Raw genomic sequence first — 21938 nt, forward strand, 5'->3', positions numbered from 1 at the left:
ACAGAGAGTTACACAAAATGGTGGCACACAGGCTAAGCTAAGAAACTAATATGGTCACGCATACATTTGAATATAAGCAATAAGTAAAAATATGAATTCAGCATAAGTGCGTTTACGTAAATGCATTAGTTAGTCATATGATGCTAACTCACACGTCATCATAGGGTAATTAGAGCCTCGAAAAGTGAATTCTATCAGGTATAAACTTTAGAGGAACCCCCAAGACTTAGTGAGGAATTTCCACTACTGTAAGTAACTTAGAATGATAGTTAGCATCACCGACTGCACTTGCTTACCTTGTGACACTGCATTTGAGCACAGAAAGACATTTTTTTACTTTGCTTTCTCGCTGGTGCGAGAAGAAATATCAGATCAAGTGCATCCATTTAAAGTTTGCTGCATTTTCACTTCTCTCTGCCTAGCATTCCCCTAATCGCCGGGGCCTCTCCGGGCACACTCACTTTTACATTACTCTTCAACACTCTCTCACACTGTTTCTGCATGCCTCTATTTTTCTCTATCATTCTGGCTGTGTCCTTCTGTCTTATTTTGTCTCCCAATGTATTTCTCACTCTCTCTCTAATTCCACGCCTTCATACGGATCTACGGAGTTAGAGGAGAAAACAATTGTAAGGTTGAATTCCTTTTGAAAAATTCAAAATCAACAAAAAACAAACACACAAAATAAAACTCCACTTTTCCCCCAGGAAAAGCAATACAAATGTGCAACTGCGGCGAGCAGAAAAGCCTGAGTATGGCATTTATAGTGACCTTTCCATTATTCGTCTCAGGATCTCACTATCTCGAAAGTGAATTGAAATGATTGGAGCAGGCAAACACAACCACCTAAATAACCGATGTTGGAACGATCAACCACTTTAAATATTTGATACATCTTGGTAGCTCAGGGCTGTTTCATTCGACAAAACAAAAATATACAGCCGGTGATAGCATTTTACAATTAAAGGTGCCCCCGGGCAAAGCTGTTCTTCTGTGAATAATACCATAATCTTTACGAATCCTCCTGCATTCTTGAAAAGACGCCACTAAGTCAAAGGCAAACGCGCAGCAAAAAAATATAAGACCAAGGTCACTCACTCAGAGCGGATTCGATGAACATTACTTTCATACATCCTATTTTATTTGTGTTATTAGCCTGGGCCTGGCACCTATCCAGGCAGGGGACTGGAGCGTGAGTGTGTTTCTGTCTCTTCAGCCAGTGATGGGAACCACACTCGTGCTAGACCACCCTTTGCTGTGGTGTTCGGGAGATAAGTTGGTGACCCTTCACAAACGTCACCTCCACTGGTGTTACCCTGAACACCTACAAGAGGGTCACTTCTGCCGCCTCCGCTGGGTCAAGTGTGAAGTGACCATCATAATGCAGCCAGTCACGAATCCTGCTCCCAATACTCGGGGCCCGGGGGTGAGGGGGGGTGGGCGGGGAAAGCCCGCAGGGAAGATTAAACAACTACTAAACGGGTCCGCGCCGCGCCTCTAGTCTGTGTGCAATTAGCTGCTGGCGGGCAACACAATATGCCTCTAGGATCCTTGAAAAACGGACCCGACCTGTTCCCATGCATCATTACATATGGAGACTGTCACTACTTAAGTTGCCGAAGATCACACAAAGCGCCAACTGAAGAGAGGAATCGGAAATAGACAATCTGTCTTTTTTTAAACCCAGAATCTTGCTGACAAATTGATCACTCACACTGGCTTGCCAGCGACCATAGCTGGCAGAGGAACGTTATTCAAAATGATTTCCCTCCCACTGTTCCTTTATATCCTCCAACATTATTCACAGCCTCTACCTCCAACCTTTTTCTCGAATCGACCGGCCCAAATTGGGGATTTAGAGACCATTAAAACAGAGCACGTATCATTTGCTAAGCATTGAATGCACCCACACGAGGCACAACTGGAATCACCGGGCTTAACAAAACTCCAAAGTGTGAGAAAAAAATACTATTAACAGCAACAGGCAGCATACCTTTGAAAAGCATCGTAATTAAATGCATTGGCGGCCGCAAAAAAAATTAAAGAAAGAAAACTTACCTGAACGCCGGTCAGCGCTGGGTCTTCGGTTCTGGGACCTTGGCGCCTACAACTGCTGAAGCGGAAATCCCGCCCTCCGTCCTCAGCCAATCCTGGCGCCAGAGCAGAGCCAGGATTGACACAGGGCATGGTTGCTTTCTGCCCGCCTGCCCATTAGGAGAGCGAGGTTTCGCTCTTCTAATGGGCATGCGAGCAGGCACAAGTGCGCATGCGTGGGCAAGGCTGAAAAACGTGCCTTCGTCCCCACTGATGCGCACCTGTGTGCTGCTGCCTGCCCCAGACAATGCCTTATGCCTGTCAGTCAACATGACATAGGACCGCCCACCCCCTTCAGACTCTGAAGGGGGTGGGCGGTCCTGCATCATGCTGACTGACAGGCATTGTCCGTCGGCGTCTTTGAACTGAAGTAAACTGAGAGTTTACTTCAGTTCAAAGCAGTATGCCGAGGGAGCTGCGGGTGCGGGCGGGGGGGCAATGCCCCAGCGCCCCCAATGGACGCACCGCCACTGCCCCCTCCCCGGGTTAAAAATTAACCACTGGGGCCGTCTTCTTGCAACGCGGGCGGCCCGCTCACTCGACTGAGATATCCGGGGACGTTTGGGCGATGTACAAGCAGCCACCTCTGCTGCTACGACTGCTGAGGGCTGTGGCGCCGGGCGCACCGGCCCAGACACATCCCCAATCACCAAATCAATCCGGCCAGCCTCGCTCAGGAGCCGGAGGGCTTCTAGCACGCGATAGTTTTCTGCTGCCATCAAGAAATCGCTTATAAAGTACACCTAATAACTACCACAAAAACTAATCTAGCTAAAGCTCCCAGCCACCGGGTCACCAAACCTAAAATGGTGGCTGTGAGCTACAAATAAACAAGCCCAAATGCAAAATGGCTGGCATGAAGCCTACAAACTGCCCCCCACCCCACTTTGGCTTTTCGCGTAGTCATATCCATGTACCTCAGGCTGCAGGGGCACATAATCAGGTATATGAGTCTCTCGCTATTACAATTTGTGTGCTGTCTGAGCGTCTTCCTTTTCTTTCTCCTTGGTAAGAAGAGTACGGAGTACCGAGTATTCCGAATTTTGAGAATAATTATAACACCAATCGAGTGATACAAAAATCTTTCATAATAAATTTGTCATAGACCTGAGGGTTTTTGTGTGTTCCCTCTGTGAGCAATAACCTAATATTTTTGGTGCAAAATAGCCGCTCTGTTGCCACTTTTTTCTGTATCTTCTGTTCTCTTGACAAATGCTATACTCTTTTTAAATACCGGAAACCTCATATTTTGAAAAGATATGTTTGGTGAGATATTAATACATTTTTTTAAACTTCCTTGTGTACATGCTGTAACTATACCATAGGGACATCTTGACTTAACCAGACATTTTTGTCAACCCTGGAAGAACAAACGGACCTGGAAATCCCAAGATTTCTTTCAAAGGGGCAAGATACTATTTAGAAAAAAATAGGGCTGCCCAATACTTCTTTTTTAAATACTTACAAATACTAGGTTATTTATCTACCTATTGTGCCACCGAAAAGGAAAACATTTGCCAAGATTCTGCAGTTATGAATTTTTTTCCAGCAGAACCCTCCAACTATCTCGGCTCTGTTTAAGGCTTTTATGGAAGAGTGATGTGAGGACCTGTCAGGATGGGCAATAAAATAGCCCAACTGGATAGGATCCCCTAGAAATCCTAATTACGTAAGTTAAAGCTCTTGAGAGATCAAAAATAATAATTATGTAATTTGATTAGGAGCATTGCATTGTAGTACTGGACAATATCTGATTTTTATGTTACCCCTGCCAGGGTTGCAAAATGGGAATCATCATCCATGGCTTATGCCCAAGATGTGACTCGTGAATGAATACAGATCGGATTCATATGTTTGTACTTTGTCCTCAGTTACAGGAATTCTGGGGGAAGATATATGTAACAGTCACTAGTGTTAGGAGGGAAAGCACATTAGATTTAGACACTAGTTCCTTTGGTTGAGAAACTGATCCTAAAATGTATGCAGCAACTAGTGCCCAAAATCTCCTTGTTTTGGGTGCTGTTCGAGGTATTTCAACGAAGCTCAAAATTATGAAAAGCATGTGGCCTTGGCCGAAAGTCATCTGAAGAACTATACAAAGACTTAAAGTTCCTTTAAATAAGATCTGCTTTTAAGAACTAAAGTAATCACATGTACAAAAAACGTAATTGCTAGCAGAATGAGTTATTGAGGAAAAGTGCGCTCTAATGCACTTTCACTACTTATTGTAATTTCAAAATTTTTATTTGCAAGTTCTTTTTTTCCCCTCCTTTGTTTTGTCAAAATATGTCATCAAACAAATGTAAACAAAAACCAGTCCTTTAGACTGTGGCGCAATTCCCCGTGCCTCACATGGAACATGAACATGAAAATGAGCCGTTAAGTCACTTCATTGATGCCAGGTGGATTCAAGGACCTCAAGCAAAGCCTAATGGGGCAATGGTCTATGTTATTAACACTGTGTTTGGCAACTAGAAATCTGTGTTCAGACCTGTGGTTGCCTGAAACACAGAAGGGGCTCACTGGCAACCCATAGCCCCATGCTGTGGAATGCCCTATATTTTCGAAAAGATGAGGCCTTCACTTCTCTAGAATAATTGTCTTTCAGGGTAAACTGCTCCTCTTCCAGAACAGGCACATCAACTATACTTGATTGTTCCACAGAACACTGCACCTGAAGATGATCTCCTAATCGCTGTTGGTGCCCATGCCAGTCTGGGCATGATTGACTCGCTGCTGCATTTCACATTTTATTTGGGTGAGGAGAAAGAATCACAGATAAAGGGCATCTTCATGAAGTAGGCCTTCTATTGGTCCTACCCTGGCAATCCAAAGTCCTGATCATCTCAAGTATTGCCACATGTTCACTCACTTCACCAAGACATAGTCGGTGGTTAGGGTAAAGTATTGCCACATGTTCACTCACTCCACCAAGACATAGTCGGTGGTTAGGGTAAAGTATTGCCACATGTTCACTCACTCCACCAAGACATAGTCGGTGGTTAAGGTAAAGTATTGCCACATGTTCACTCACTCCACCAAGACATAGTCGGAGGTTAGGGTAAAGTATTGCCACATGTTCACTCACTTCACCAAGACATAGTCGGTGGTTGGGGTAAAGAGATCATCTCTACCTCTTTTGAACACCCTGGAACTCCCATAAGTTGGCATTGTTTCCTACCAAAACACCCACAAGTGCACTGCTACCCATCCTTTAAGGTCAGGGCTCCAGACTCCCTTGTTTCTAAACAGGTTGGGGGTATCCAAGTGTTTTATTTCACCTCTACCATGTTTCAGTTAGTCATCAACAAGATTCAGACTACACAGCTAATTTTGTCCTCAACCCCATTACCCACAGCAAAAAGTCAACTCTATCAATGTTCTACCTAGACCTGCCTGTTGTCGACTGAGAAGTCATCAAATTAACCAGCAGGTCTTTACCAGGTCACAGTGAATAATATAGAGCCTTATCTTTTTTGGGTTGATGGGGAGTATGAATAACTCTTCTAGCCCCATAAAAGCCGTGCTGTATTTTATCCATTACTGGGCTGGCAGACTTATTGTCTCTCATCATTTTATTGGACCGCATGTGAGGGATCCATAAAAAAGCAATGGGTTTAAGTATTAGACCGCACTGGAACAGGAGGTGAATTCTGACACTCCTAAAGTGGTTTTCAGCAGCTATCCATCCTAGTGATCTCTGCCTGAGAAGTACAACGCACGCACTCTGTTTCACAAGGACTCCACCCTCCGAATATTTGAAAATTGCATAAGCTTTTGATCAGCTTACTATTATATAGGAGTGTGCATGTTAGATACATCACTCTTTTCGTTTCGAATATGCAGTAAGCAGATGTGTTTTGCACATTACTTTACTCATCTAGCTGTTTCACTGGTCTTTTGTAATCAAAAACATTCATAAATAAGATTACATACCTACAGGTGCTTTGGGCCAGCTCTCTTTATCTACTGGTATGCTCAAATGTCATTCAAGCTTTGCCTCTTCGCACCACAGCATACTTCATTAGACAACAGGTCAGCCATGACTCTGTTTCACCGTAACAATATTTAAACCTGATTACTTGTGTACATCCACTCAGAAAGAAGTGCACTTCATTGCTAGGGTTGGTGGACCAAGATTATACTTTGCCAATTAGTTTTTCTTTCCATTCTTTATAACATTTTATTTTTAAGGCATCTTTGTGTGTTTGTCTCAAGGTTACAGTCATTAAAAGCCTGTTTTAAGTATATCTGTCTGCTATGAAGCACAAGTAATACTCTATTTAAATTTTATGTCAGAGTTCAATTCTTTTTTTATTTAAAACATTTATTGCAAGAGCATGCCCCGCACGTTAAGTTGAAGACAGGATTTATTTTTTCTACTTTTATTTTATGAAATGTGGTGGCGATAAATTAAAAAAAAATAAAAAAAAAATAACCATTGCACCAGCTTGCCTAGACCATTCACTCTTGTCTAGCAATTTGAACAATTGGTTCTCCTTTTTGACAGTAGATGTTCATTACGTCAGTTTGAAAGCCATATCACTTCCTTTTTTGTTGGTCCCTAGTGCCATACCATATAATCTAATTTCTTGAATTAACAACAGCAGCTCTTTAATGAACAGGAAAAATTGTGACGAACAAAAGATTTCCTACTTTCTCTGTACATTTCTATCCAACTTTCCTTCTTCCCACCACAGCATACGGCTTTAGGTAATAGGTCAGCCACTTAGCCACTGGCTCTGTTTTACTGTAATAACATTTCCCTGATCACTTGTGCACATACACTTTTAAAAAAAGTGCTTTTCAGTGCCAGGGTTGGTGGACCAATATGATTCTTTACCAATTATTTTTTTCTTGGGTGCATTCCATTCACACACGTATTTTAATAGTCAATAAAAAGAGAAGTAACCAAGGTGCCTTTGGCTATCTAGTGAAAAATCGACTCCATCTTACAGTGCTGTGCTTGATTGTTAGAGACAGAAAGAGGAAAATCAGACTAGGGCAAAATGTTAATCCATTCAGCCGATAACTGATGAGACATTTTTTCCCTTCCAGGTGCACAACTGGACAAAATAGGATTCACGGTTGTAAGAAAATGTATTGAAGCAGTTGAAACACGAGGTATGTGCAATCCAAATACTTTTTAAGTAATTGAATGTTCAGCGAAAGCGCTCATTGCATCATTTTTGCTTGGTTCAGGTGAAAGCAGCGATTACTTGTATTTGTTTTTCGTTAATGACAGACGAAGTTATGTACTAAATGACAACAGACCATTGACTTAAATTTTAATAATCTTTAGACATGAAAATGAAAAAAATAGGTTATGTACATCAATGGAGGTAAAACTTAGTAAAATATCCAAATGATAAACTCAGAAAAGTGGTAAATGTTGGTAGTATGTCATACAGGGAGAGAGAGGCATGAATATTGAAGAGTAGCGACAAGAATTTAAACTTAGAAAGTAGTAAATGTTGGTAGTAAGTCATGCAGGGATAGACCTGAATATTGAAGAGTAGCGACAATAATTTAAATATAGTTGCAAGAGCTTACATTTTGATTGAAGCTTGCATTCAGTGCCTTTGACATATCTTATTTACCTGTAATGTTTTGGGGTCTTGTGTTTCTGTTATCCACATAAGGGTCTTGTCATAAGTTGGAAAGAGTAAGAACACAGATGAAGATACGAGTCATAAAGGTGATAGAAGAGACTTGTTCTGGTGTGTGCGGGGCTGTGTGTATGTGGGTGTGTGTGTGTGTGATGTGTGTCTGTAGATGCTAGTAACTGTGTGTATGTATAGATGCTAGTAACTGTGTGTGTTTGTATGCGCACAAATGTGGATGGGTGGCTGCCTGTGGATGGTGGGGGAGGATGTATACTTGGCAACTAGGGATGATCCATAGCAAATAGGTGGTCTTCAGAGTCCTTGTAGTGGCTATTTCTTGCTTAGTGGTGGCCCTATCATAGGATGGCTTCTAGTGGCATCCTTGCATTTTGGTGAGCATCTTTAGCACAATGGTGGCAATCCTATTCATAATGGTAGTTATCCCTGCTATATGTGTGGCCTTACTAAAAGGTGATCACCATTGACATAGTGTAGGCTGCTTTGACATTATTGTTGCCATCCCTTATATTTTGTTGGCCCACTCAAAACTTGTTAGCCTTGTCCTGTCGAGAACACTTATGTGACTATACCACCCATAGTGGCGGTTATCCATTGTATAATGGTGGTCATCCTTACATCTTGTGGGAAACCTTGTTATAATAGTAGCTATCTGTGTCATTGATGGCCATCCTTGGATCATAATGGGCCTTTATCGTTTTTTGTTTTTTTTACAGTTTTCCATATAGCACAAACTCGACCCGAAGGTATTGAAGTGCTTAACATGAGCACCAGTTATGTTCCACGTTGTTATCCCTGACATACCCGATGATCATCCCAGGCATAATAGTGCCAACTCTTGACCTAATTGTGGGTATCTTTTGCATTATGGTAGCTATTCTGGAATAATGGTGAACTGGGTACAGTGTTGGCGTATTTGGCATTATTATTCTATCCCAGCTTGATAGTAGGCCAGATGTGACAGTAGCCAGCCATGGCTTCAGATTAATATCTCAGTTATAAAGTGGATACCCCTGATATCTTCTAGTTTACGCTACTTTACTACTATGAACATTGTGGCACTTAGCAGAACTACATGGGAATATGTGGTAGAGTTTGTGCATGAGAGATTGTATTCCATGAACATGACCAGTTGATGTTTAAGAACCAAATAAATTGATAGACTACATATCAAGAAAACATTTCGTAAGTTCCTTCAAGCTAGCTTGTACGGAAATGAATTATTCCCATCTATTTATTTTTTTATTAACAAAAGAGAAAAGAAACATCAGGTGAAATAACAATCTTCTCATTGTAAAGGTCCAAATACCGCTTGTACAGAATTACATGAAACAGTATATACTTAATAGGATCACGGGGATTCCTGCGCTTCTGATTCTGCTCGCCACGCCGGAGGCGCACTCATTTTACCACGATGACTGTTCCATGCCCCCCAGATATTCCCCGATTTCTCCAGGCAACCCCTGGCCACGTATACCGATTTCTCCCTAAACATACACCAGTCCAAATCCTCCGCCCACTTGGAAACTCGGGGCGGCTGGCTTGCTTCCCACAGCTGAGCTATATTTCGTTTCGCCACCATGCACGCCAGTGTCACCCTTTGCCTCCGAAACACATTCAAATCCGTGGGTTCCCACACATTCAATATTGTATCTCCGAACTTCTAGTCATATTTCCTCCCCCAATACTTCTTTCATCTCGTCATGAACCCTTGTCCATAATTCCTGTATTTCCACACAGTGCCACAAAATATGTATAAAAGTGCCAGGTTCTCCACATCCCCTTTTGCACTCTCCACTCACCATTCACCCCATACACACCAGTCGAGGCCCGGTAATATACGATTTGTGTAAGATCTTTAGCTGCACCAGTCTAAGCCTCATCTGAATCGCCACGACCTTCGGGGAGGAAACTGCCTCCACCCAGTCTTCGTCATCCAACTCTAAACCATCTGCACTCCACTGTGTTCTAATACGTCCCAGCGGGTCCTCCATATTATTAACAAGCTTCTTATATATTAAGGAGATAGTCTTCTCGGGAAGGTGCCCATCCAGCACTCGATCCTCAAGAGGAGAGGCCTCTGGAAGCGTGGTGTCCCTAGGTATATGACCGAGGAGGGCATGTCTAACCTGACTATATCAGTAGTGCTCATTATCATGCAAACTGTACTGCTGCTTAAGAAAGTCAAATGTATGTATTTTATCTCCTCCCCACACATCCTTGATCTGGGTGATCCCTATGAGATCCCACTTGTCAAATCCTTTAGAATTCCACAAGCTCCCAAGTCTCTCAGAATTTAACAGGGGGGTGGCCAAAGTTAATCTTCCCTCCCAGCCCAAATATCTATTAGCAGCGTGCCACACACGCACTGCATGCGCAGTTGGGCCCGAGAGCGAGAACCGCCCAGACCTGGCATATAAAGCCCTGATGAAATCCCCACCAGGTGCCTGCCCACGGTCCATGGCATAGCCCAGGTCCCCTGGGGGACAGTAAACAACATGATTCACCGCTGCTAGTTGCGAAGCCCAATAATATTTCCTTAAATCCGAGAGTCCGATTCCCCCATCATACCATGGGAGAGTTAGTTTAACAAATGCTATTCGGGGTCTACCGTCCCAGAGAAGCTGCCTCTGAAGTGTCTCAATTTCTTTAAAATAGGATACCGGTACCGGGTCCATTGTATTCTGAAGTACATATAAAAATCGGGGTAGGGCCATCATTTTAAACAGCACCGCCCTCCCAAGCAATGATAGTGGAAGAGCTTTCCAGAGCTCCACGTCCTTTTTAAACTGGCTCAAGGGGGGACCTAAGTTGTTGGCATATCTTAGCTTCGGGTCAAGTGTTATGTAGATGCCTAGATATTTAAATCCTACTGGCTCAATCTGTATGGGGCATGACTGCGGAATTACCGGTGGCTTGCCTTCTAGGACAAAAAGCACTGATTTCGACCAATTTATAGCAAATCCGGAGTACCTACTGAAATATGGCTAGCACGTCTAGAAAACTGATCAAAGAGGCCCTGGGGTTGGTTAGATAAAGCAGGATATCATCAGCATACAGTGAAATGTTATCCTCCCACTCCAGCGTCCATCCTGAAGCCACGTATCGACCGATCCCATCTAACCCACGCCGACAGAGGCTCCAATGCAAGAGCGAAGAGAAGCGGAGACAGAGGGCATCCCTGTCTCGTGCCTCTCCCAAGAGAAAAATCGACCGATCTACAATTGTTTACGACTACCCTAGCTAAGGGATTAGCATACAATAATCGTACCATCCAATAAACTCTGCTCCAAAACCTAATTTCGCCAACACCGCAAACAAATGAGTCCACTCAACCCTATTGAATGCCATGGTGGCATTCAAGGACACTAGGACCGCCGGCTCCTGTATCTTCGAGGAACCACCCAGAATCCTGTGTAGCCTCCGCAAGTATAGAGCCGTGTTCCGGCTCGGCATGAAGCCAGACTGGTCGGGGTGTATCAAAGTTGTGACTACCTTGACCAACCTGATAGCGAGTCATTTCGCCAGGACTTTAGGCTCGGCATCAGGAAGTGAAATGGGCCTGTACGAAGAGCATAGTGTCTTAGGCTTGCCTGCCTTATGGATAACCGCAATATTTGCCACCTGCTGGTCGTATGGAAGCTGACCCTTCTCTTTACTCTCCAGCAACATATCCCGGATATACGGGGCGAGTTTATGGGCATTTCCACAATTCTATTGGTATCCCATTGGGACCAGTCGCCTTCCCAGAGTTTATCCCTCTAATTGCCTGTGCAACTTCATCGTCGGTGAAAGGGGAGTTCAGATATCTCCTATCATCTACAGATAATCCCGGCATGCAGATATCCTTGATCATTTCACTATTTTCTCTGCCTCCGTAAACCCACCGACCGTGGTATAGACCCCTTTGTAATAATCAGAAAATGTATCAGCCACCACCTGCGGGTCTGTAATTGTGCCAGATTCTATTCCCTCTAACTCAGGCACCAGCCTCGATGCCCATTCCTCACGCTCAATCCACGCAATCAATTCACCAGCCTTGTCTCCATGTTCATATATTCAACTCTGTATGGCATTATTCTGGACAATTGCTCTCTCCCTGGCAAGGCATTTATATTCATCTTGTCTTAACTTCAAAAGGTGGAGGTCCTCCGGAGTGGCAGATCTAGCCACCCTTTCATCCAACCTTATCACATCGGCCTCCGCCTGGCGTTTCCTCTTCCTCCCCGCCACCAAAGACAAAACCTCACTCCTACTTTATATGCTTCCCACAAAGACTGCGCTGAAGCAACAGTGCCCACACTTTCCTAAAAATAACGTTCCGAAACCCGAACCACCTCATTATTGGTGGCAGGGTCCTTTAAATGCCACGCACTAATAGGGGCTACCCTGCCTACCGCTGGCTGTCAGCACTCAACCTGCGCACTCAACCTGCAACCACAGTGGAGAATGGTCAGAAATACCCCTACCAAGGTACCATGCCTCTTTAACTGTAGCTGCCATGACCACCAGTATCAATATGTAATCTAATCTGGACATGCTATTATGCGCAGCGGATATGTGAGTGAAGTGCGTCCGTGTTGGGTTACGTACCCGCCAACTATCTACCAGCCCTAACGTTTCAAGGAAGTCAGAGAGCCACCTCTGCGGTGGCTTAAGTGTCCGCGCTGGGTATCTGTCAATCTCCCCATCAAGCACCACGTTAAAATCACCCCCCCCAACACCAAGAGGCCCAGGAGCAGAGTAAGAAAGATGGCACTCAGATCCCTGAAAGTGTCGGACTGAAGGCCAGGCGGCACAGATACAGACAAAAAGGTAACCGTCCTCCCCCACAATTGCCCTGAGACACCGACATATCTGCCCCTCTAATCCGACCATGTGGCCTGGATTGCCAAGGGAAATGAGTTTTTCATCAATATGCCGACTCCTCTAGACCCTGTTGTAATCCCGGCATGTGCCACCAATTTATACCCCCCGTTATGGAGGGCCATGCAACGGTTGCCAACAAGATGCGTCTCCTGCAATAATACGACATCTGGGGAGTGCCTTCTAACAAGCTGATTTACCATTCACCTCTCTTAATCATGTCACCTAGGCCATTCACACTCCAGCTCAGCACCTTTATCCCCGATCCCTGACTAACATGCGACATTAGACCAACACAAATAACGTCCAGCTGCGACATTGTCACCTAATGTAGAAATGAAAAAAAGGAAACATGCAAATAAATCATAGCTCTGCCTCCTGATGCAGGAGAAAAGAGAAAAAGAAAAGAACCACTATCAAACAACTTTTCCCAACCCCCCTCCCCCCACCCTGCACCCCTGCTCACGGCCTCCACCTAACCCAAACTCGCAGTGTGCCTGTCGCCCCATGCTCTAACTAACCAACAATCTAAAGGTAGAACTGAGGAGAATATCAGGACCCCGTATCCCCACTCCCCACCCCCAGGATATCACGTCCTGCGCCTAATGTAGCTCACTCTCTCAAGGATCAAGGCGGAAGGAAACACATGCGCGTAGCACACCACTTGACTGTTCCCAACGTCCCAAACAAGTGTGGCGTGCTTCATTCCTGCTCTCGCGAGCCCTCCCCACCATCTCCATTCTGTCCCTCGAGGGTGGGGGGAGGGGAGGAGAGGCGGGGAGGGAGTCTCTCCAACCAGTCCGAGGCAACGTCTGGATTATCTCGAACTGCAAATAGTGAAGTCTGTTGCTGTCAACATCTGGGCCTTGCAGAGTGATCTCCTCCATCCGCCTGCCTCTGGCAGAGCCCACCTCTACCTAGATCTCAATGCAAATAGCTCCTCCTAGATAGCCACTCCTCCTGCAGGGCTGGTAGGCTCATTCTCCCTCTAAGCGGGGGGCTGCCTTCAAGTGCTTCAGGTCAAATGAATAGCATATTCTTGCAATGAAAGACTCAGGCGATGTACCTTGCAAGAAGAAGTGAGACTGCTTTCGAGCACAGAGGACCGCCGGAGTATCCCAGCCAGGATTTAGGATGGGAGACGAGAGCTTGAAAGTGCTGCTCTACAGCGCCAGGGGCTCCCGACACCCAGTACAAGGATTCGCCTTCAGACCCCCTTGGTTCTCCCGTACCAGTCATGCAGTGATTCAATTACATGAGTCGGGTGAAATCAAGCATAAAGCTCCACAGGATTTATTCAGCAGAGAGAGGATCCTTTCCCACACCAACAAATTCTTGTGGTGGAGCCTCTTGGAATGTCATGCATGTGTCCCACAAATCTACAAAACCTGCCTCGAGGAAGACCTTCATTAAAATGTTCTCAGGCCCACGTGAAGGTCAAAACTCATTGGCTTATATAGAAATGTGGTCAGGAGAGATCTATTCCCAACGACAAGACACCGGAAGGTACTGGGGAGTATTGACACCTCTAAAGACCAAGACCCTTATGTATGAACACATTTTTCCATAGACACAGAATGGGCAAAACCCTTTGATACGTCTGGCCCCAAATGATGTAACTCTGACCACCTGGTACTTTAGGACCTTAACGCTGAGGGAAACAAGAAGTCACTAGCCTTTTGAACTTATCATTCGATGGTCACTGTCAGACACCATTTTACAAAGTCTATTATATGTGAACATATATGTTGGGCACTTGTATATGTAAATAAAACAAGTTATGTTTTAGTACTGTTGCATTGAATGTATATCATGTATCTCTACGTGAAGTTCATGTAAATGCGTTAATATTGTGCCTAGTTTGTATTGTGTCACACTGTACAATTGATTCATGCTGGGTTCTTAAGTAAAAGTAGCATGCATAATCATCACATTTGTGTGTTTGGGATATATGCATGCCTTATATATATATATATATATATATATAAAGTATTGTTGCCTACTATAGAATAATGTTACAGGTGTGAGTGGGTAAGGAGGTAAAAGTATATGAAATAATAAGTAATCGTCAAAGACGAATGAGACACAGAGTAATAATGTGGTCTCTGTTACCTTAACAGAAGATTAATTTATGGTGTAGGGGTATACATATTTTCAGTACAACTGGTCTGATGAACAGCATCTTCTTGCAATGAAAGTCTCAGGTGATGTACCCTCATCTCTGGGAAGCTGGCTGTCCCGCAGGCATCAGCTCTGGTTACAAAGCCATCCTCTGAGTACTCCTCGGAGCTCTCCTGTCATTTTTCAAAGATAACTTAGAATTGGAAGAACACATTAGTCATGGGGTTGATGTGGTCAAAGTAGATAGCAGATGTGGATCCATGATCTATGCATTCAGAACCAGTTTGGGGGTGGTTCTCCTTTCTAGTGTCCCTTCCAGATACAGCTTTTGTGTAGAGTGATGCTCCTCACAGTAGCGTAGACACCAGTCTGGACTGCTGCCAACAGAGGCACAAAGACGCGTGAGCTTTCTACACCTGGTTGTTATCAGCCACCATGCACATGCTGTCATCAATCGCACTGAAGAGTGGCCAGGGGAAAGACAAAATACTGGCCTCACCGAAGTGTGTGCCTTCCACCTCAAGCAACAAAGACTGCAGTCTAACCCATCAGCCCAGCCATTTACCAAATGTCAGTGCTACAAGAAGGCAAATCAGCTGTCCCTGTCAACAAAAGGCCTCATTGGATTATCACTAAAGGAGCCTTGACTCCTCTCTCTCCACTCCAGTGTCTAGTCTCCTCCCTCCAGCTTCAGGAATGTCAGCAATGCAATTCTGCATTCTGTGAAAACAACTGCACTTCTATCTTGTGCACAGAACATGCCAGGAGAATCCAAAATGAATCCTATAGGCCTCTATTACTCTGGTTCGCTCTTATACATAATGCAATTATAGTTATACTGTCAGCAGTGTAGGCAAATGTAGGCTGCACCGGTGTAATAGTTCTCAATTTGTTTATGGCTTTATACTGCTCAACTTTTTGTGACCTTCACTGCTTAGAAATCACAATAAAAGTTTTAAAAAAACAATTCTAGAACCAAACAATGAAAATGAGCATACAATTATATACAATATGTGAAAACGAATCATTGTTTAAATCCCAAAAGTATTCAACAAGGAGTCTTGAAATTTCTTTTTCCAATTATTCTTTATTTGCAGTTATATGCAATATGCGTACAACAGGCCAGCCAACGCGTTTCATCCATCAAGGACTTCCTCAGGGCTGCAAAAACAATTTCATATGTATTTTTTTGTTTTCCAGTATACAAAAAAGATTTAGAAAACCTTAAACTCAACGACCAAATAGACATGACAAAAGCTATTCAATCTACTACTCCAAAAACTTGTTGTCAAATATCACCTCTCATGTGTGACCCCCTGCCTATATATAATCTTACAGCAATATCCTAATGTCCACAATTAATGAAAATGCAGCCATATTTATTCAATGCCATCGGCAGTGCTACCATCAAACATAAATGGTTTGTAGTCAATCAAATAAAGCACCAATAACAATATATCACCACATTCTTAAACCTCTTGCCACTCTTAGTTCTCTCAATTCATCCACAGACCGCGAGATTATGTTGAAGAGAAGCCTGTAGCCAATTGGATGGTGGGTAGTTCTGACTCTAGGGCATTATTTGACATCAAGAATAATTATCTAACGATTACTAAATTTGTGTGAACTAGTACATATCACATACAGCACTAAGAGGACTGTCGAATTTGTCGTCATCTAATATTCCCTGATGTCAAAAACTAAATCGAGCCTAGCAGGAATAGGACTCACTTGGCTATATCTTTTGAAAATAGCTGAAGAGTTCTTCTTCTGTTCCACAGTTAATATACCTAGGGATTCCCCATAGCGTTCAAATTATTCATGTGATTAGAGGATAATTGCCTTCATATCCAATCAATAAACAGAAAAGATCATATGCTATCAGGATTATCTCACCATCAAAAGTTACCTAAGAGTATCCTCAATCAAATGTCCTCTTATAATGTTTGATCGACTATGATCATGCAGTATAAGAATTGTCCCATCTATCAGATGTTTCCCAAATGAAATGTTTTATCAACAAAGTATATGGTTCTGACAATGGAGTGTCAAACCATTAAGGAATATCCCCAAAGGTTCAAAGTAATATCCTCCATGATCAGGATTGCTTTTGCAGCCCTGAGGAAGTTCTTGTCGGATGAAACGTGTTGGCTGGGCTGATGTACGTATATCGCATATGACTGCAAATAAAGAATTGGAAAAATAAATTTCAAGACTCCTTGCTAAATACGTTTGGGATTTTATGGATTTGAAGATATTGATTGTGTATCATTGTATGCTCCTTTTCATTGTTAGGTTTTACATAATGCACCTTGTAGGCTACATACATGCACAACATATACTTTGGAATTTAGCACCAGGATCTGAGTCAACACACAGAAGCAGCATTTCAAAGGTGGGAAAAAAGTCTGCACACAAGTGACACAGGGTAAAAACGTCTGCTCATAGTCATAACTAAGGATTCACAAAACATGCTGCGCTGCCAACACTACTCTATTTATTAAACCCATGGCAAGGACAGAAGTTCACAGTGCAGTGAGAGGATGCTCGGTGTGTCCCTTCAAGTCACAGGACAGGTCAAGGGTCTCACTCCTGTCCAGGGACAGGCATAGGACTCTGTGCACACACTAGATTAGCTTGAGGCGAGGGCCAACATCAAAACCCAGAATGCCAGATGCACTCAGTTGGGCCCTCGGGACAGGGGAATACAATTGTACACCATGCAGGAGACATTCCAATCCCAACATGTTGTATATTTGCAACATCAAAAGAAAATGTGAAAAGACCATTGATATGTTAAAACAGGCTTATGGCATTTGCAATCAACCGTTCCTATATAGAGGCGTTGATTAAGCCCCACTCACATCATGACATTTGAAATCAAATGGGAAGAAAGAAAATATGCTAACATTCTTTGAAAATATTTGATCAATTTAGAAGTGCTCTCAGACCAGAGGTGGAAACAAATTACAGTCATAATTGTATCTATGCAGTCAGATCAGAACCGTGGGTGATGCCTACTTTTTTTATTTAAATGCTGGATTTCAAGTCACAGAGTGTAAGGTTCCTTGTTCATGTCCCTTTGTCTTCGTTTATACTCTTGTATTTTGGTGTATAAGAGCTATTATGAGCTGTGGCACCCACCCACCCATGTATCCTGAGGTTGCATACCCGGGGTGAGATACCTCCAGCTGGCAGTGAGCTGCTCTTATGGGTTGTTTTAAAATGATCAAATTAACCCAGGCCTGTTAATGGGGAGCACTGTCTGTCACTCGCCATCGTTTGCCGATATGGGGCCTCAGGCTTGGTATTTGTCACTTATAACACGAGTGAAAAGAAGGTGCTTACTGTCTCCACATACTTTAAAACTTTTCTCCAGGCGGCATCTAATTATGCACCCTCACACAGGAGTGGGCCAAGGATCCTCCCCGCTTCAGGCGAAATATCGTTTTTCCTGTTTGAGGGTTCCTCTAAATGAAAAAATGCACTTTCTGCTCTTATTCAAACAATCAATCAGTACCATAGCCCGCCGTTACGCCCGAGTGGCGACCTCTGACCATATAAAATCCACTGCCACGCTCAAATAATAAACGCATGCACATTTGAACATCTCACATGATGAAAAGTGCATTTTCCACTTTAGAGGATCATTTTAGCTTTAACAAGAATAGAGGGAAAAATAAGTGAAGCTGAGATTGGCTTTTAAAGCTGAGTGCCTGCGTGTAGTAGAATGGCGGTCCGCGAATATTGACCTCTGTCCAGTTATTAAGATGATCATTACCTTCTGCCGGAAGGCGGAGTTACTCTTTCTAAGCGAAAGGGGATGGAAAGGATCCATTCCGTGTGGTCACTCACACACCACAGATGAAGGCCTGTGTCAGGGTGGGTGTGTTGAAAGTGAGTTCTTACGGGTAATGGAGCATGTGCTCCTTTGGGGGATGGGTTGTTCGCTGACCGTTGTTATACTCATCCTGATGTTACATCGAAAGCTCCAGGATGTGACGCTAGGTGGCAGCAGTAGCACGCATTCTTGTTGATAACTACGACTCTTGTAAATGTGCTCGGGAACGCAACTACTCACCTCATCCAGACCGTAACCCCTCTCGGTTTCCTTTTTATCATTTATATATCACAAACGCAGCCGGAAACGGCGCGCATGTTTTAGTTCTGTGAAATGTTTTTCTTTTGATGGCGGGATACTTTCCTTATTACCAAAAAATGAGGCGTCCTCCCACTTCTGATGTACTTTACTTTTCAGGTTTAGAAGGGAGACTCAGGCAACAGGTGAGATGGGAGGAGACATACTTTTCACATGGGATAAAAAAATGTTTCTAGAAATGTAAGTTTTAATTATACATTAGTGCGCGTTTAACACGAAAGGTTATAGAGTCTGTTTTTTCCTCTGCACCCCAACGTGCAGAACAAGTCAGCACACAGATGCGTTTAGACCCGATCCAAGCGGTAAACTCAATTTAGGAAGCTAAAAATCTGGGTGTCTCCTGCCTGACCTTTCCTCTGCTTCAAAAGTAGTCAATGGGGAAATCTATTCTCCCGGTTATTTTTTTTAAGCTCATATTTTCCTCTTCTAGAAAATGTTGGCAGTGTGCAAACACCTGATGTAATCTGAATGTGTGCTGTCAGGGGACGTGTCATGGCGACTCTTTGAGTAGAAGCGTAAACGGAACCCATGCGCCTTTAAAAAAAAAAGAGAGAACCCGGAAGCTTTAGTTCTCTAAGTATCCAAGTTAGGCGAATGAAAAGGCAGACGCAAACTGCAAGACCAGTGGAGAAAAAGTGGAAAGGGCACTCACCTGTAACTTGATGGGTCGGAGAACAGATAGACTGGCCTTCTGCAGTCCTTGATGCTCGTGGTGGGGTCAGATGGTGGCCATGCCGGAGGCTTAGCATCACAGGACTTGTTCTATATGTCAAAAACTGAACACTACATTTTACTCGAGGGTCCTAGGACTCCTAGGCTTTCCTCCCTCTCAGAGTTTACTTTGTATTATTCCCAACAGCAGCTGGTCTACAGGAAGCCTCTATTTAGTAACCAACAGAGGGTTTCCCTATTGAACATCATCTGGCAATTTCCAACTCAGTGCAGCTGTAACCACAGAGGAACACGTTTGTCCTTTTTTGCTCAATAGTGCTAGTTACTTCTATCTCATAGTGCTACGAGGAGCCAGTCTGCTACTGTAAGCCCATGAGTATGCAAATTGTTTTAAAATTGTATTGCATATAGTATAAGATAGCCTGCCACAAAAAACTGTAGACATTTAAAGTGCATTATAAAGCAAGTATAACCTTCCAGTTTATGGGGTTTGGTCCAGTTGCAAGATCTTATTAGAACTTCTTGTGTAAAACGTTTGATATTTCTCTTTCCATGCACCTCATTACGTGGTTTTGCTTGTGAGAAAGTGTTACTATAAGTGTCACACATTTGGTAGTTAAATGTCATTCATAAGTCCACTAATACCATGCCACACATAAGAAAAACACCACGCTGCCTATTTTGCACTCAAACCATCTGTCTCAGGTTAGTGTCCTTCAATTTCTGGTAGTTCGCAGCAGTTTAAAAATCTTCTTGGAGTTTCTCTTTGCTCACTTGGGTGTAATTTCTTATAATTATATGTTTTACTTGTCTAAATTGCTTGATTTTTCTCGCTAGAAAGTGTCACTCATAGTAGTTGAAATGTCACTCATAATTAGTGACATTATGAAAATGTCACACATTGCAATCTCAAACCTTGGCAGCTATGCATCACAGCAAACAGTTCTTGCTTCTGGAATCCCTTCTCCCCTTCCCACTGTTTCCCCCCTACCCCAAGGTAGAGGTCCTTACTTGCTGACATCTTATGAAGCCTTTGTATGGACTTCAGCTGCAGGCTGTGGCTGCTGCAAGTCTCAGCCTTAACATAGTCCTCACAGGCAACAATGAATTACATGTTTTACTGGTTTACATTGTTAGGTGATTCAGTGTGCATTTTTGTTACAAATTTGCACCAACTGATGTTTTTGATGACACTTATCAAGAATGCTCACACTGTTTAACCGTTCTTGAAAAGTGGTATCAAAAACAAGGTGATGGATGGAATGTTTGAATTAATCTGACCCATCGGCGGTGGCTCTGGGCAGCGTCCCAATCCATAGTGTTTTTGCCCAACATGCCACCTCAGTTTGGGCCCAGCAATATGCAAATCACTCTTGACTCTGCTCTAATGGAAGCAGTCCAGCCCAAACTGCCAGGCCAGGCTCTCCCTGAACCAAAACACAAGCAACCCAGGACTGTTTTCACCCTTATTCTGGCTTATTATCCCGGTATAGCTTGGTTCCAGTGACCCAAATAGCACAAGACCCATGTCTGTTCATGCCCGTCTCACTTAGGGCATCAAAAACAAGGTGATGGGTGGAATGGGAAACAGCATTTACTATGCGGTAGGAACCACCCATGCCTTTACAATGCAGGCTGTACAACGCATGCATCTTTACCACCCATGCATGCCTTTACCATACATATCTTTACGTATCTTTACAACTAATATGCCTTTACCACAAAAATGTAAGTATTTATATTACGGCAAGGGCGCTTTTAAGGTTTAGGGTGGTTTTGGGTTTTTGGGTTGCAAGGTTATTTTTAGGGTTAAGGTGGGTGTGGGTTTTTGGGTGGCAAGGGTAATTTAGGGTGTGTATGGTTTTTTGGGTGGCAAGGGTATGTTTAGGGTGGGTATGGGTTTTTGGGTGGCAAGGGTAATTTAGGGTGGGTAAGGGTGTTCCTGTGACAAGGGTATTTTTAGGGTTTAAAGGTGGATATGGATTTTTGGGTGGCAAGGGTATTTTTAGGGGTTAGGGTGGGTATGGGTTTTTGGGTGGTTATGGGTTTTGGGTTGCAAGGGTATTTTTTGCGTTTAGTGTGGATATAGGGTTTTGGATGGCAATGGTATTTTTAGTGTTTAGGGTGGGTATGTGTTTTTGGTGTCAAGAGTATTTTTAGGGTGTAGGGTGGGTATGGGTCTGTGGGTTGCAAGCGTATTTTTAGGGTTTAGGGAGGGTAAAGTTATATATATATATATTCACTGAAAAAACCATAGGTTTCACACCAGTTATAGTTAGGAATTTGCATTTAAAAAACCTAATAAATTCACTGAAAAAAACCATAGGTTTCACACCAGTTATAGTTAGCTGGAAATTTTACTGACTTAAAACCAATGAAATTCCCACGTTATAGTTAGTTGG

At 43.3% G+C, this 21938-nt stretch overlaps 1 protein-coding gene across 3 annotated transcripts in view; it reads left to right on the plus strand.

Moving 5' to 3' along the window:
• ARHGAP10 (Rho GTPase activating protein 10) overlaps nt 1–21938 on the plus strand; it is a 1108509-nt gene that overhangs the window by 575421 nt on the left and 511150 nt on the right. For all 3 annotated transcript variants that reach the window (XM_086962271.1, XM_086962272.1, XM_086962274.1), the window contains exon 13: nt 7153–7218. In XM_086962271.1, the coding sequence (XP_086818397.1) occupies nt 7153–7218 (66 nt within the window). The remainder of the gene's footprint in view (nt 1–7152; nt 7219–21938) is intronic.

This window comes from Lissotriton vulgaris, chromosome 3_1 (assembly GCF_964263255.1).
Source record: "Lissotriton vulgaris chromosome 3_1, aLisVul1.2, whole genome shotgun sequence".
Classification (NCBI taxonomy): Eukaryota; Metazoa; Chordata; class Amphibia; order Caudata; family Salamandridae; genus Lissotriton; species Lissotriton vulgaris.